At 49.1% G+C, this 18,077-nt stretch overlaps 2 protein-coding genes across 2 annotated transcripts; both read left to right on the forward strand.

The window, feature by feature from the left end:
* The first annotated feature begins 7,686 nt into the window (after positions 1-7,686).
* Positions 7,687-8,369, forward strand: LOC141264565 (histone H3-like). The gene has a single exon (XM_073676841.1). It carries the CDS (start codon positions 7,710-7,712, stop codon positions 8,118-8,120), a length of 411 nt encoding a protein of 136 aa, XP_073532942.1. The 5' UTR covers positions 7,687-7,709; the 3' UTR covers positions 8,121-8,369.
* A 687-nt stretch (positions 8,370-9,056) lies between these two features.
* LOC141264566 (histone H2B 1.1) lies at positions 9,057-9,437 on the forward strand. The gene has a single exon (XM_073676843.1). It carries the CDS (start codon positions 9,057-9,059, stop codon positions 9,435-9,437), a length of 381 nt encoding a protein of 126 aa, XP_073532944.1.
* Positions 9,438-18,077: the final 8,640 nt, after the last annotated feature.

Genomic DNA, 18,077 nt, shown 5'->3' on the forward strand with positions numbered 1-18,077 from the left:
GATAATGATTTATTGAATGTGAATAACCAACAGGAAATTAATGTTTTTTTTCTATTTCTCCCTGTAAAGAGTTAATACGAGTTTGGTAATAATAAGTTACACGTACCTCACAATGGTGCCGCTGGGAATCACAGCTCATTTGAGTGGATAGACGATTATTTGTTTAAGGACGAAATATCCTTTTAAACCAAATCGGTAAAAATATATATTTTTTTAGATGGTAACAGCTGCGTTTTCTGGATCCCCTGCTTCTCATCTCTCAGCTACAATAAAGTTCTTGCGGCCACCACTAGAAGGCGCTCAGAGCGCAGAGACTTCTACAGCTATTATTACATTGAATAACCAATCTTTAAATGGAATCTGTCACCCCCTGGGGCCTATCAGACCTCTACTATGGGCATACAGGGTTTAGAAATGTAAATCTATACATATCTGTATGTCCCATATTAGCGGTCTGCTTGCAGAGAAATGTAGTTTTATAAAATCAGTTTTCATCTGCTTGGCGCCCGGGAGGCGCCAAGAAATCCCCGCCTATCTGCTTACGAATTCCAGAAATCCGCGCCTATCAGCTTATTTTGCATTTTTCTCCCCTCCCTTGCACCTCATAGGGCCCTGTGATGTGCACTCTTCTCATTGACATCCCACGCATGCACAAAGCGCCGCTAACATCAGGAGCATTTTTTTTCCTCCCGGTCCCCTGTTTTCCAGCTGTGCTGTAGTGCGCAGGCGCCGGGGAGTCACTCTGCCTACCCGGCGGCTGCGCACAAGTTTCCTGCTCCATATGGCTACGCAGACTGCAGGACGAAGATATGGGACATACCGGTAGGTATAAATTCACATTTCTATCACCTGTATGTCCATATTAGGGATCTGATAGGTCCCAAGGGGGTGACAGATTCCCTTCAAGCAGTGAGCTCCCCCAGAGGCGGCAGCAGGGATTGTATCCTTTTAAAGGGTTTATTCAGACTTCAACACTTTAAGGCTATGTTCACACGCTGCTTTTTTGCTGCAGCCAAAACCTCATCTCTTGGCATTAAAATAAATCCCAGAATGTAATGCAGGGGCAGCCTGGGGCTAAAAATCAGCTCTAACATTAGAAAGCACACAGGCAGGGCCAGGATTAGGGGGAAGGCAGACTAGGCATTTGCCTAGGGCCCCCTCTCCATGCAGCCCCTATGCGGACCGTGAGTCAGGGTGCCAGGCACCCCCCCTGCATCACGCTTTCAGCTGTATCGGTATCATAGATGCTAATACATTTGAAAGCAATGATGGAGGAGAGAGCGTCAAGTGATGCTCCCTCTCCCATCATTCCCCCTCTGCCTCCGACACAGAGGGTGCAATAATGTCACTTCATCGCCCCGGGCTGTGCCGGCAGTGGAGCTGAGTAGACGCGCTGCAGAGACCGGAGCAGCGGGAGAACAAGGAGAGGTGAGTATTGTATTTATTTTTATATCAGTGAGTACGTGGTGACCATAAAATTGCAGGATTATGGGGTGTGCATTATATTATATGGGGGCGGCATTATAATCCTATAAGTGGGGGGGGGCTGCATTACACTCTGTTTTGTGGCTGTATTATACTCTATGGGGGGGCTGCATTATACTCTATGGGGGAGCTGCTTTACACATTCAGAGCTGTATGACCAGCATCACCACCTTGTCCCTGCAGAGCTGTATGATCAGTGCCACCACCATGTCCCTGCAGAGCTGTATGATCAGTGCCACCACCTTGTCCCTGCAGAGCTGTATGATCAGTGTCACCACCTTGTCACTGCAGAGCTGTATGATCAGTGCCACCACCATGTCCCTGCAGAGCTGTATGATCAGTGTCACCACCTTGTCCCTACAGAGCTGTATGATCAGTGCCACCACCTTGTTCCTGCAGAGCTGTGTGATCAGTGTCATCATCCTTGTCCCTGCAGAGCTGTATGATCAGTGTCACCACCTTGTTCATGCAGAGCTGTATGAACAGTGTCACCACCTTGTCCCTGCAGAGCTGTATGATCAGTGCCATCACCTTGTCCCTGCAGAGCTGTATGATCAGTGTCACCACCTTGTCCCTGCAGAGCTGTATGATCAGTGTCACCACCTTGTTCATGCAGAGCTGTATGAACAGTGTCACCACCTTGTTCATGCAGAGCTGTATGATCAGTGTCACCACCTTGTTCATGCAGAGCTGTATGATCAGTGTCGCCACCTTGTCCCTGCAGAGCTGTATGATCAGTGTCGCCACCTTGTCCCTGCAGAGCTGTATGAACAGTGTCACCACCTTGTCCCTGCAGAGCTGTATGATCAGTGCCATCACCTTGTCCCTGCAGAGCTGTATGATCAGTGTCACCACCTTGTCCCTGCAGAGCTGTATGATCAGTGTCACCACCTTGTTCATGCAGAGCTGTATGAACAGTGTCACCACCTTGTTCATGCAGAGCTGTATGATCAGTGTCACCACCTTGTTCATGCAGAGCTGTATGATCAGTGTCGCCACCTTGTCCCTGCAGAGCTGTATGATCAGTGTCGCCACCTTGTCCCTGCAGAGCTGTATGATCAGTGCCACCACCTTGTCCCTGCAGAGCTGTATGATCAGTGTCACCACCTTGTCCCTGCAGAGCTGTATGATCAGTGTCACTGTTGAGGGAGGGCAATGGCCCTTCACGGTTGACCAAGTGAGTGTCAAATTATTATGTTGATTGCACAATCCAACAGGAAGCCAGACGGAGGCAGTGCTCTGTATGGGAGGATTCAAAGGAATCTCTGATCCCATTTATTTTGCTTAGCATTTTATATTGTTTTGAGTTTATTAATGTCCAATCATCTACAGCCGTACTACAGTACTACAGGCTTGAACCAATGTTAGTACAATTATTAAGGAAACACATATGTGGTCATATTATCGTTAGTTCGAAGCACGCTGGAAATTTACAAGGTCGTACATTCTGGCCTAGACTAGTTAGATAACAGGAGCAGAGTGTCTGACAAAATGTTCTTGTGATAAAAAGTTAGTGTGAGAAAGTTCCATGTTATTGTATGTTATGCAAGGAGTGATAATAACATGATTGTAAAGCAAGCAGACAAAATGGAGTTGCTCTAGCATGAATATTAATATGTCCTTTACATATTTTATTTGCATTGGTGGTTCAGTGGTAGAATTCTCGCCTGCCACGCGGGAGGCCCGGAGTCCCAGAAGTTATCGAAAGTGATCAAGGACCAGCCTTTTCCTCATGCGTATATCAAGAAATACTTGCCATGATCGGATCAACAGTGACGTTACATACTCCTTACCATCCACAGTCAAGTGGCAAGGTGGAGAGATTGAATGGCACACTGAAAAGGCAATTAGCCAAAATGATGCAGGAGACTACGGCCCAGTGGCCTGAGCTCCTTCACATTGCACTGTATCACATACGCACCACCCCCATAGGGAAGCACAAACTGTCACCCTATGAGATACTATTTGGGTCACAACCAGCCATAGCTCGATTTACCCCACAACAGTTATCAGAAGAAACAGATCATGTTGTGCAGTATGTGATTCAGCTTGCCAAAGCCTTAACTAACACCCATGCGTTAGTATCATCTTCTATTCCAGATCCAGCTGATGCAGAAGGCTGTCACACCCTCAAGCCTGGAGATTATGTGTATGTGAAGAAGCATGTTCGGAAACACGGACTAGAACCATTGTATGACGGACCAAACCAAGTGCTCCTGACAACCCCAACAGCTGAGATGTTTTATGATAATATGTATGGTTAAACTAGTCAATACCTGGAATAGCCTACAACAGAGTACTGACCCCTTTAATAACAAGTTCATTACCACCAGATTTGGTAGATAAATTAGTATTAGGCTAAGTGCCCGCGTTGTGGAAATGAAGCATATTTTTTACGCTTCTCCCTGGCAAGAAAAACGCATGCGGATTTTACATGCGGTTTTCCCGCCAGGTAGAAGCGTCTGTGAAGCGTTCTTCACATGCATTTCTGCATGTGGGTTATCAAGCACTTTTCCAAGCGATTTTAGCATCACTTGGAAAAGTGCTTGACAACTTGTTCACACTATATAAATCCATGCAACCGGCAACCAGCAACCGGCATGGATTTATTGTAGTGTGACCAAGTTATTTAAAATAAAGAATAAGAATGGTGAAAAATAAAAAAAATAAAGTTTATACTCACCTTCCAATGTCTTCCCGGTGTTTTGTCTGCTCCGTCCGGTGTCTTGCACTGCTTGCGGCGGTGTGAAGGACCTGCGGTGACGTCATTGAGCCATGTGATGGGTCACATGACTCAGTGACGTCATGGCAGGTCCTTCACATCTACGCGAACATTGCAAGAGACCGAACGGAGCAGACAAAACACCGGGAAGACATCGGAAGGTGAGTATAAACTTTATTTTTTATTTTAAATTCTTTTTTTTACAGTTTCTATGGTACCCAGGTCTGGATGAGAGTCTCCTCTCCTCCAGACCTGGGTACCATCCACACATTGAAACGCATATAATCCGTGAGTACAAATGTACTGACACTGATTATATGCGTCTCAATGCAAGTCAATGGTGGCGATTACGCAGCGCTTCCGCAAAATTAATGGACATGCTGTGGATTTTTGAGCGCAGCATAAACGCTGGGGAAAAATCCGCAGCATGGGCATTGAAAGTGCGGCTTGTCATTAGGGACCGTGGGGGGCGGATTACCAAGCATTTCCCAAGCGTTTATGCTTCGGAAATTCCGCAGCATATCCGCTTGAAAAACGCTACATGGGCACTTAGCCTTGCAGCACTCTGTTTTATGGGACCTGCCATTAGCCACATATTGGGTCTGTGGGAATAATGCGTATAAATGGCTCCCAGTCGAAGTAGGGGGGACTTGTACGTTGGCCCGGCTAACTCCAGCCACTTATCTTATTCCCCATAGTAAAGCAGATTTGAGAGCCATCCCTCTTCATACCATCTATAAACGTGCTAAGGACAACACCCCACGCCCATCAGGAAGACCCCATTTAGTTCAAATGAGTATAACCAATAAGATAGCCAGTACTGTCTTCCTCTACCCTATGGTAACACAAATGTGGGACAAATTAGTGGAAGTCACTGATTACTTAGATGACCAGATTTGGAGTATTTTGGAAGTAATTAATACTACTGTTGCGGTGCAGAGTCAGCTTATCATAGTGGCTAATCAACATACTTTAGTGCTGGACTATTTGACAGCAGCCCAAGGAGGGATGTGTCAGGTTATAGGCCCAGCCTGTTGTCACTATATTGACCCCGACTCTACCATACGGTTAAAGACTAAAATGGAAGACATTAGGAAACTCAGGGAAGAGTATAACAAACATAACGAATTGACCAAAGACAGTTGGTGGTCTGATACGTTTTCCTTTTTAAATCCTGCTAATTGGTTTAAAGGGATTGGTGGATGGATTGCTGGAATATTACAAGGAGTGTTGCATATTGCTGCTTGCATCTTGTTAATATATGTTTTACTAAAACTAGTCTTTTATTGTATCCCATTTTGCATGAGGAAAACCTGCCAGTCATCAGAGAGCAAGGAGGACACTGTCAACTGACATCCAGTGCTACTGTACACGGACCTCCCAGATGTAACCAGCATTGAGGACCTGGACAACAAGAGAATGATGACCTTTACCCGCTTGCCCCAACCAACCTCACATCTGAACTTTATGATTATGTCAACAAACAAGGGGGGATGGACATGCGGCGACGACCTCAATTGGTAACAAGGGCACTAATTGGGTGAAGACCAATGTCCCTCAGGCTCAAAACATGACCCTGGGAAAGCACCTCTATTGTTGATAATAACATAATTTTTAGGGGGGAATGTAAAGGACATATTGATACTCATGCTAGAGCAACTCCATTTTGTCTGCTTGCTTTACAATCATGTTATTATCACTCCTTGCATAACATACAATCTTTCCTTCTTTACATGGAACTTTCTCACACTAACTTTTTATCACAAGAACATTTTGTCAGACACTCTGCTCCTGTTATCTAACTAGTCTAGGCCAGGATGTACGACCTTGTAAATTTCCAGCGTGCTTCGAACTAACGATATGACCATATATGTGTTTCCGTAATAATTGTACTAACATTGGTTCAAGCCTGTAGTACTGTAGTACGGCTGTAGATGATTGGACATTAATAAACTCAAAACAATATAAAATGCTAAGCAAAATAAAAGGGATCAGAAATTCCTTTGAATCCTCCCATACAGAGCACTGCCTCCGTCTGGTTCCCTGTTGGATTGCGCAATCAACATAATTTGACACCCACTTGGTCAACCCTGAAGGGCCATTGCCCTGCCTCCTTGTTCCTGCAGAGCTGTATGATCAGTGTCATCACCTTGTCCCTGCAGACCTGTATGATCAGTGCCACCACCTTGTCCCTGCAGAGCTGTATGATCAGTGCCACTACCTTGTCCCTGCAGAGCTGTATGATCAGTATCACCACCTTGTCCCTGCAGAGCTGTATGATCAGTGCCACTACCTTGTCTCTGCAGAGCTGTATGATCAGTGTCATCACCTTGTCCCTGCAGAGCTGTATGATCTGTGCCCAGACTTCTTTAGATGTTCTTTGATTATGTAACTTGAGCTGCTGATTATCCGCCTCTGGATGCCGGTTGTAGTGTGAGGATGAGGGGATGGGTGTGACCTGGTGATAGGCTATGTGCCCACGTTGCGGAAATGAAGCAGAAAATTTCTGCTTCATTTCCGCATGTCCTCTCCCGGAAAAACGCATGCGGAATTCCGCACGCGTTTATTGCACGTTTATCACGCGTTTTCCACATGTGGAATTGCTTTTCGTTTTTAATGCATTGCACAAGGCAATTCCGCATGCGGAAACGCAAAATTAGGCTGTGTGCCCACGTAGCGTTTTACAAGCGTTTTTGATGCGGAATTTCCGCAGCGGAAACGCTTGTAAAATGCTTGGTAACCCGCACCCCATGATCCCCAATGGGTTTCCGCAACTTCTATGCACATGCTGCGGCTTTTTCCGCAGCGTTTATGCCGCGTTCAAAAATCCGCAGCATGTCATTTAATTTTGCGTTTCCGCATGCAGAATTGCCTTTGTCCAATGCATAAAAAACGCAAGGCAATTCCGCATGTGGAAAACGCGTGAAAAACGCGCGAAAAAAGCGCGATAAACGCGTGCGGAATTCCGCATGCGTTTTTCCGGGAGAGGACTTGCATTTATGCAGCAGAAATTTTCTGCTTCATAAATGCAACGTGGGCACATAGCCTAAATGGACATGCTGCGGATTTTTGAACGCGGCATAAACGCTGCGGAAAAATCCGCAGCATGGGCATAGAACTTGCGGATTCTCATTGGGGACAATGGGATGCGGATTACCAAGCGTTTTACAAGCCTTTCCGCTGCGGAAATTCCGCATCAAATACGCTTGTAAACGCTACGTGGGCACATAGATGATGGGACTTGATTTCTTACAGCTGCAGGAAATGAGCGTGAACTGCTGAGAGCAGCATCGTGGAAGGGGCGGGGTTATTGGGGAAGACAGAGCTTAATCTTAATGATGATTGGTTAAAGAAGTCACGTGTTAATTGGACTCTTTTTATATAAGAACCAATGGCGCGCAGGGGGCGTGTTTCCCAGAGACCAATGAGGACGCGCACACGAGCATAAATACCCTTCTCCCGCCGCTTCGCTCATCACTTCTGTATCCGTCTATACAGCGCTATGGCCAGAACCAAGCAGACCGCCCGTAAATCCACCGGAGGGAAAGCTCCCCGCAAGCAGCTGGCCACTAAAGCCGCCAGGAAGAGCGCTCCTGCCACTGGCGGAGTGAAGAAGCCGCATCGCTACCGGCCAGGAACAGTCGCTCTCCGGGAGATCCGCCGCTACCAGAAGTCCACCGAGCTGCTGATCCGTAAGCTTCCCTTCCAGCGCCTGGTGAGGGAGGTCGCCCAGGACTTCAAGACCGATCTGCGCTTCCAGAGCTCGGCGGTGATGGCGCTGCAGGAGGCCAGCGAGGCTTATCTGGTGGGGCTGTTCGAGGACACCAACCTGTGCGCCATCCACGCCAAGAGGGTCACCATCATGCCCAAAGACATCCAGCTGGCCCGCAGGATCCGCGGGGAGAGAGCTTAGATCTGCCCGGGCCCCGAGGACAACACAAAGGCTCTTTTCAGAGCCACCAAATCCTCCAAGACGAGCTGAGAACTCTCATGATTAGCCGCCATTCTGCTCCTCTGTCCGTATCCTCCGCGCAGTTACTATCTGTATAATTATAGGGGATCTAGTAGTGAGTGTTGAATTGAGGAGACTTGTGGGCGGGGATTGGTCGGTTCCTGTGGGCGGAGCTTTACTCTGATGTTTCCTTCGGGAAATTGTACAATGAGCGGGAAATTCACAATCACCCGCTGATCTGAGCTCAGCGAATCAGAGGGGAGGAGCTAATAATGCAAATTAATTAAAAAACATATCTCCCGGGAAGCGCGTCTTCTCTGCAGTTTCCGGTCCGGAACCATCTATATAACGGAATGACTCGGCGCTTTATGGAGAGTAGATGTACTACATGGAGGTAATACAGCACTGGGGACATATACTGTACTATAAAGGCTTTTCAGCACTATATGGGGGTGCACATTAATATATGATGGATGCTGGATATACAGCACTATATGGGTGTAAAGAGAACTATTTTGAAGGATACGTTATTACATGGAGGTATACAGCAGTAAGTGGGGAATACTGCATTACATGGGGGTAAAGTGCTGTGGAATATGTTGGCGCTATATAAGTACAAATTATTATTACACTGAAGTATATGGAGCTATACAGCATATACACCGGGTTTGCAGCACTCTATGGAGATATATGGCCAATGGGAACAAGACTTGTGGAGCCACCAATGAGCTGCAGTGGGCGGTGCTATTTTCATTTGTGGTCACATGACTTTGTCAGCCATTAGAATAGCGATCTGACTGCAGAGCTCATTTGCATGGCTGGGCTATAAATACCGCCGCTCTGGAGGAGCAGGATCATTGTTCTTCTGACTTGTGACCAGACCTGTTGCCTCTCATCATGCCTGATCCCGCCAAGTCTGCTCCAGCGCCCAAGAAGGGCTCCAAGAAAGCCGTGACCAAGACTCAGAAGAAGGACGGCAAGAAGCGGAGAAAGAGCAGGAAGGAGAGCTACGCCATCTACGTGTACAAGGTGCTGAAGCAGGTCCACCCCGACACCGGCATCTCCTCCAAGGCCATGGGCATCATGAACTCCTTCGTCAATGACATCTTCGAGCGCATCGCAGGGGAAGCCTCCCGCCTGGCTCACTACAACAAGCGCTCCACCATCACCTCCCGGGAAATCCAGACCGCCGTGCGCCTGCTGCTGCCCGGAGAGCTGGCCAAGCACGCCGTGTCCGAGGGCACCAAGGCCGTCACCAAGTACACCAGCGCCAAGTGATCTGCTCCTCAGTGCTCTGCACCCGCAACCAAAGGCTCTTCTAAGAGCCACCACCCCGTCACTACAAGAGCTGCTCCTCACCTGCCTCCTGTAGCTCCATGTCCCCTCAGTACAAGAGCTGCTCCTCACCTCCCTCCTGTAGCTCCATGTCCCGTCACTACAAGAGCTGCTCCTCATCTGCCTCCTGTAGCTCCATGTCCCCTCATTACAAGAGCTGCTCCTCACCTCCCTCCTGTAGCTCCATGTCCCGTCACTACAAGAGCTGCTCCTCACCTCCCTCCTGTAGCTCCATGTCCCGTCACTACAAGAGCTGCTCCTCACCTGCCTCCTGTAGCTCCATGTCCCGTCACTACAAGAGCTGCTCCTCACCTGCCTCCTGTATCTCCATGTCCTGTCACTACAAGAGCTGCTCCTCACCTGCCTCCTGTAGCTCCATGTCCCGTCACTACAAGAGCTGCTCCTCACCTGCCTCCTGTAGCTCCATGTCCCGTCACTACAAGAGCTGCTCCTCCCCTGCCTCCTGTAGCTCCATGTCCCGTCACTACAAGAGCTGCTCCTCACCTGCCTCCTGTAGCTCCATGTCCCTTCACTACAAGAGCCGCTCCTCACCTGCCTCCTGTAGCTCCATGTCCCGTCACTACAAGAGCCGCTCCTCACCTGCCTCCTGTAGCTCCATGTCCCGTCACTACAAGAGCTGCTCCTCACCTGCCTCCTGTAGCTCCATGTCCCTTCACTAGAAGAGCCGCTCCTCACCTGCCTCCTGTAGCTCCATGTCCCTTCACTACAAGAGCTGCTCCTCACCTGCCTCCTGTAGCTCCATGTCCCGTCACTACAAGAGCTGCTCCTCCCCTGCCTCCTGTAGCTCCATGTCCCGTCACAAGAGCTGCTCCTCACCTGCCTCCTGTAGCTCCATGTCCCGTCACTACAAGAGCTGCTCCTCACCTGCCTCCTGTAGCTCCATGTCCCTTCACTACAAGAGCCGCTCCTCACCTGCCTCCTGTAGCTCCATGTCCCGTCACTACAAGAGCTGCTCCTCACCTGCCTCCTGCAGCTCCATGTCCCGTCACTACAAGAGCTGCTCCTTCCCTGCCTCCTGTAGCTCCATGTCCCGTCACAAGAGCCGCTCCTCACCTGCCTCCTGTAGCTCCATGTCCCGTCACAAGAGCTGCTCCTCACCTGCCTCCTGTAGCTCCATGTCCCGTCACTACAAGAGCTGCTCCTCACCTGCCTCCTGTAGCTCCATGTCCCGTCGCTACAAGAGCTGCTCCTCACCTGCCTCCTGTAGCTCCATATCCCGTCACTACAAGACCTGCTCCTCACCTGCCTCCTGTAGCTCCATGTCCCGTCACTACAAGAGCTGCTCCTCACCTGCCTCCTGTAGCTCCATATCCCGTCGCTACAAGAGCTGCTCCTCACCTCCCTCCTGTAGCTCCATGTCACGTCGCTACAAGAGCTGCTCCTCACCTGCCGCCTGTAGCTCCATGTCCCGTCACTACAAGAGCTGCTCCTCACCTGCCTCCTGTAGCACCATGTCCCGTCACTACAAGAGCTGCTCCTCACCTGCCTCCTGTAGCTCCATGTCCCGTCACTACAAGAGCTGCTCCTCACCTGCCTCCTGTAGCTCCATGTCCCGTCACTACAAGAGCTGCTCCTCACCTGCCTCCTGTAGCTCCATGTCCCGTCACTACAAGAGCTGCTCCTCACCTGCCTCCTGTAGCTCCATGTCCCGTCACTACAAGCGCTGCTCCTCACCTGCCTCCCGTAGCTCTATGTCCCCTCACTACAAGAGCTGCTCCTCACCTGCCTCCTGCAGCTCCATGTCCCGTCACTACAAGAGCTGCTCCTCACCTGCCTCCTGTAGCTCTATGTCCCGTCACTACAAGAGCTGCTCCTCACCTGCCTCCTGTAGCTCCATGTCCCCTCAGTACAAGCGCTGCTCCTCACCTGCCTCCTGTAGTTCCATGTCCCGTCACTACAAGAGCTGCTCCTCACCTGCCTCCTGTAGCTCCATGTCCCCTCAGTACAAGCGCTGCTCCTCACCTGCCTCCTGTAGCTCCATGTCCCCTCAGTACAAGCGCTGCTCCTCACCTGCCTCCTGTAGCTCCATGTCCCGTCACTACAAGAGCTGCTCCTCACCTGCCTCCTGTAGCTCCATGTCCCGTCACTACAAGAGCTGCTCCTCACCTGCCTCCTGTAGCTCCATGTCCCGTCACTACAAGAGCTGCTCCTCACCTGCCTCCTGTAGCTCCATGTCCCGTCACTACAAGAGCTGCTCCTCACCTGCCTCCTGTAGCTCCATGTCCCGTCACTACAAGAGCTGCTCCTCACCTGCCTCCTGTAGCTCCATGTCCCGTCACTACAAGAGCTGCTCCTCACCTGCCTCCTGTAGCTCCATGTCCCGTCTACAGCTCATCCGTGGTCGTTTCTGTGTTGCTCTTCTATTCCCGGGGAACATGTGGCTGCACTGAGAGGCTCCTATTACCCGGAAGCTCAGATCGGGTGATAGTGAGAAGTAGAAAGTGCGCGGTATATCGGGGTACAGGGGAGCGCTGTATTTGGGGACAGATTCAAGCTCTGCCGTCCTCTCCCGGAGCGCTGGGTCCCAGTGCCGCTGTCTCCATTGTTCTGCTGTAATGTGCGGAGATGAGCTGGTAACTCAGTGACATTTCCAGCAGTTTCTCTCTGTGATCGGTTCTCTTCATTTTTCGCTGATTTACCGATGAAGTTACATTAACCATTTGCTCCCCAGATCGGTGGAGGCGTCTGATCGATGATGAACTCCCAGACTGATCTATTTCCAGTTATAAATCTCACATTGTCATTAATGGTCGGATCCGGTGTCTCCTGTGGTTCTGCTTAGTGCTGATTGGCTGATCTCTGAATTTGAATCTCCCGCACATTGGCTGACAGTTTCTCTGCTTTGTCTCAGTCTGTGTAACACCCGGTCTCCGGTCAGGCGACTCTCAGGAGATCTGCTCGTGTTTATTGATCGGCCGATCTTCTCCCACACAGAAGACTGATCGCCCGAATTAATGGCGCAGTGTCCGCTCCTGTGATACCGGCTGCGGGGAGGGAGCGGGATGTGATCCGCTTTATCCTCCATCACACCGAGCACAGGAGATCGCTGCCGGCTGTAGCTCCGGCCGAACATTACACTGATGCCGGGATCCTCCGGAATAATCTGTGTCCACGTGTGGATCATAGAGAAGGAGGACATGCAGAGTGAGACCAGCAGCACACAGGGGGAGGGAGGCAGAGTACCCCAACAGGCAGGAAGAAGCAGTGTGGTGGCCGCACACAGAAGGCAGGCAACAGTTCCCCGTAACACCAACACGAGGGACGTTGCCAGTACAACCTGTAGGTCTTCCAGAGTCTGGAATTTTTTTAAAGACTCTGCTGATAACCCCAAAAAGGCCATTTGTACCACCTGCCATGCCAGCATCAGCAGGGGTGACAAAACTACCAGCCTGACCACCACCAGCATGATCAGGCACATGGCAGCAAAGCACCCGACTTTGTGGGGCTAACCCCAGGGTCCACAACCAGTGTCAGCGGGTGTCACCACTGCTTCTTCTGCTGTTGTGCGTGTAACGCAATTACTGGGAGAGTCCACCTGACAACGGACACGTGGACAAGTGCTTGTGGCCAGGGATGGTACATCTCCCTGACGGCACACTGGGTAAACATAGTGGAAGCCGGGACCCAGTCGGACCTTGGGACGGAACACATCCTCCCCACACCGAGGATTGCGGGCCCTATATCAGTCAATGTTGCCCCCACAGTGTACAGCGCCTGCGCATCATCCTCCTCCTCATGTTCAGCCTCCATCTCAGATATCACTACATCAGTTACAAGCTCAGCTCATTTTCGGAAGTTGGCTACAGCTTCCGCCGCCCTTGCTGTGTTGCAGCAGCGTTTGCAGCTTCCCGCACACCGACTGGTGTGTGATGTCCCCATACATTGGAACTCTGCCCTCCACATGTTGCAAAGGATTTGTGAGCAGAAGAGAGCAGTTGTGGAGTACCAGCTGCAACAAGGCCATCGATATTCAGGTCAGACTCCACACATAAGACCTCAGGAGTGGACCTGGATGTCTGACATATGTACCATCCTGACAAAATTTGAGGAGGCCACCAAGATGGTGAGTGGCAGCATCCCACTTGTCTGTCTTTTGCAACGCTCTCTGTAGAGAATTAAAGAGGAGGCATTGCAGCCAGAGTATGATGAGATGGATCAAGAAGCCGTAGCGGGCGATTACACACAGCCCAGCCTCATCTCATCCCAAAGTGCATTGGGGGACAATGAGGGAGAGGAGAGCATGGTCAGTCGTCATCTTGGTGAGGACACGGAAGTCTTGCCCGTTACCAGTCTGGCACGCATGGCTGACTTTATGTTACGCTGCCTTAACCGTGACCCTCGCGTTGTCAAAATGTTGGGTGACAGTCATTACTGGTTGGTGACACTTGTAGACCCCCGCTACAAGGAGAACTTCCACTCTCTTGTTCCTGAGGTGGAGAGGTCTACAAAAATGGGGCAGTACCAGAAGACCCTTTCTGCAGAACTGTTAAAAAAATTCCCATCTGAACATACTAGCGGCAGAGGTCACAGTTTGTTGCCCAACCAAGGCGCACAGGCGAGAGAGACGCAACTCCAATCCAGCAGAGACAGGGGAACACTGTCAACATTCTGGGACAGTTTTCTGAGACCCGACCAGCTTACAGGCCCTGAGGCGCGGGGTACTCTCACAAGGAGTGGAAAGTTTCAAAAGATGGTGAGTCAGTACCTTGCCGACCGTACCAGTGTCCTCCGTGATTCCTCTGTGCCTTTTAATTATTGGGTATCCAAGCTGGACACTTGGAATGAACTCGCTCTGTACGCCTTGGATGACCGTGGTCCGTGTTTCCAGCATTGCAAGTTACTCCGTCCTAATTTTTGGCAGCTTTTGCTTGGAAGGCATAGGCAAAGACTATGGGAGACCCACTTCCCAATAATGGGAATAATGTTTTTAATATGCTATACTGCATGGCTCTTGTAAGGGGCATTGAAGGTTCCTCCGTCCTAATTTTTGGCAGCTGTTGCTTGGAAGGCATAGGCAAAGACTATGGGAGACCCACTCCCCAATAATGGGAATAATTTTTTTAATATGCTGTACTGCATGGCTCTTGTAAGGGGCATTAAAATCATCTTGTTAAGCTACTGTGAACTCCAGGTCTCTTCCAAGGGTCATTGATATTGTCTTTTTATTCCACTGTGACCTCCACATCTCTTCCAAGGGGCATTAAATTAAAACCGTCTTGTTAAACCACTCTGAACTCCACGTCTCTTCCAAGGGGCATTAAAATCGTCTTGTTAAGCTAATGATACCTCCACATCTCTTCCAAGGGTCATTGATATTGTCTTTTTATTCCACTGGGACCTCCACCCCTCTTCCAAGGGGAATTGATATTGTCTTTTTATTCCACTGGGACCTCCACGTCTCTTCCAAGGGGCATTAAAACCGTCTTGTAAACCACTCTGAACTTCACAGCTCTTCCAAGGAGCATTGAAATGTTCTTTTTAATTACCTCTAACCTGCACGACTCTTCCAACGGGCATTGCATTTCCTCCTAATTTTAGTCCGCTACCACCACTTGTGAAGGATCCACACCTCGCCACCCGCCCGACGTCACATGGAACATGTGATATGGATCTGCTGTTTGCATCAACGTGACGTTCCGCACCCCCTCGAGGATGCGTAAGATTAGATTGGTACAATTCTACACAGACACCCCCTTTCCACACGGATACAGAAAGGCACCAGGAGAGAGACGAGATGGCCCACTCAGTCATTGACATGGCACCACACTCGCTCACACCCCTGAAAGGCTGAGAGGCCCCTTCACTAACTCCAGTGAAGTAGAACCTTGTCGGCCTGGTAGAGCTGCCACCAGTTTCTATTAGATATAAGTCCCCGGTTCGTTAACGGGAATTATATCGGGCCAGAAACCCTCCACGGTAGCATGAGGATTAGGCCGAACAACAGACATGTGGGTTCGTGGATCGAGATAATAGAGCGGCTCAAGGTTAAATTATATATTTAATCCCCTTATGGGCACACTAGACATTACACCAGTGTTTCCCAAACACCAGACCTCCCGGCCCCCACAGGTCATGTTTTCAGGATTTTCTTAGTATTACACATGTGATGGAAATACTATCAAGGCATCAGGAATTCTTTCACCTGTGTAATACTAAGGAGATCCTGAAAACATGATCTGTGGGGGCCGTGAGGACTGGAGTTTGGGAAACACTGCATTACACTATATACATAAGGGTCATACATAATGGTCAGAGATGCAAACACAATAGCAGTGGTACAAAAGATATAAGCAGAACTTAAGAGTCAGTTACCAGTCAGATGGAAGATCTGGCTTGCGGGGGAGGGGCTGCACATGAGAGGCTGGTGATCCCCTTTGTTGCAGGACTTTTCCCACATGACTTGTCGTCACGACCTCCCAGGGACAAAGACAAATCAAATTTCCTGCTAAACTGGAATCTTACTGATCCGCTGATCACAACACTTGGATGATGAAGGTGATGAAATACATAGAAAAAGGAAAAATGTAACTACTGCAGGAGGGGGTTAAAGGATGAGGTGTAATTTCAGAGTAAGTTCAGATCATTCCTTCTCTGCTGATATTGCTGCTCTTTCACGATTTACCAGAAATGTGCGACTGTTTGTTCTGATGTGTAATTATTATTACTGCTCATAAATAAGACAAGGACCAATAATGATACATGTGTCTGCACTAAGATCTGCCACTAGGGGGCAATGAGTCAGTCAGTGCGGCCAATATGTGTGGTAATATCGCCCCCGTGTGGTCACTACAGAGAACGGCTCAATGCAGGAAACTAACAGGACAGGAATCCCGCACTGTCTGCCGGATAGGAGTTATAGTCACTTCCGCCTTCTAGTCTCTACGTCCAGATATCATACACAAGGCCCGGATGTGTTATTATCACTACACAACTCACCACTAGTGTTGAGCGATACCTTCCGATATCGGGAAATATTGGATCGGATTGGATCGGACCAATACCCAAAAAGTATCGGATATCGCCGATTCCGATACCGGAACCCAATGCAAGTCGATGGGACAGAAATATCGGAATGAAAATAAACCCTTTCTTTCCTTGTAGGTAAATTCTACATGAAGGAAAACAACTAAGAATAATGTAGAATGTATTGGGGGAGGTGGGGGAGACAATAAAGGCATAGAGGTTTAGCCCAATCAAATGGAATAGCAGGAATTAATATTTTTTTTAAGACGTTCTGAGTTACGGAAATATTGACTATGTTAAGTATTTTTATATTTTGTCAGATATTTATGTTTCACTACTTCCATGCTCTTCACCTTCTTTTTTATTTCTCCCACACTTTCTCCTTCATCATCCTCAGCATCAGCATCTTTTTCATCAACTTCTTCTTCACCTTCTTCGTATTATTCTTTTTTTTTACATTCTTCATATTCTTCTTATTCAACTATTATTCTTCTTCATATTCTACTTCTTCATCTTCTTCATCTTCTTCTTCTTCATCATATTCTTATTTGTGACAGGCATTCCTGTAGTTGTTATCTATAAAAGTTTGAACATTACACCTTTCGTTCTGTCCGTCACAAAAGATTTACAACAGGATTTGTCCGCGTTCAGTTTGGCCTGCAGCAGTAGGTCTTTTCCAGGGGCACCACGAGGAGGAACGGACTCACCCCCATACACTGCTTAGTCATCTTCTGCTTATAATTTAAATAATATCTTTTGCTCTGACTTTTAGTCTTATGCTTAATGTTCTTCCTCTTTTTGTTCTGAAGCTTCTTGTACTTGTGCTTCTTGGTTTTCTGTCTCTTGTTCTTCTGTATCTTGGTGGTTGTCTTCTTGTTCTTTGTCCTCTTGGTCAACTTCTTCAGGGTCATCTTCTTGGTCTTCTTCGGGGTGGTCTTCAGGGTCATCGTCTTCAGGGTCATCGTCTTCAGGGTTGTTGTCTTCGGGGTCCTCGTCTTCAGGGTCCTCATCTTCGGGGTCCTCGTCTTCTTCGGGTTGGTCTTCAGGGTCGTCGTCTTCAGGGTCCTCGTCTTCTTCGGGGTGGTCTTCAGGGTCGTCGTCTTCAGGGTCGAGGTCTTCGGTGTCCTCGTTTTCTTCGGGGTGGTCTTCAAGGTCCTCGTGTTCGGGGTCCTTGTCTTCTTCGGGGTGGTCTTCAGGGTCATCGTCTTCAGGGTCCTCGTCTTCGGGGTGGTCTTCAGGGTCCTCGTCTTCAGGGTCGTCATCTTCGGGGTCCTCGTCTTCTTCGGGTTGGTCTTCAGGGTCCTCGTCTTCAGGGTCCTCGTCTTCGGGGTCCTCGTCTTCTTCGGGGTGGTCTTCAGGGTCCTCGTCTTCAGGGTCCTCGTCAGGGAGATCCAGAGTGATTACCAAGAACCATTTCAAAAAGGTTGAACTTGGAAATGTAGCAGAAGGTACAAGGAGGCTGAGGAACTGCCGAGAACCAGCTGATGGTGCTGGAACCCGGATGGGTAGCAGAAGGTACAAGAGCCAATGGAACTACCGAGGACCAGCTGACTGTACTGGAACTCAGTTACTAAGCAGGAGGTACCTGTGCCAGAAAGC

This window comes from Phyllobates terribilis, unplaced genomic scaffold, assembly GCF_046119375.1.
Source record: "Phyllobates terribilis strain yellow unplaced genomic scaffold, ASM4611937v1 Scaffold_4__5_contigs__length_816908805, whole genome shotgun sequence".
In the NCBI taxonomy this organism is placed as follows: domain Eukaryota; kingdom Metazoa; phylum Chordata; class Amphibia; order Anura; family Dendrobatidae; genus Phyllobates; species Phyllobates terribilis.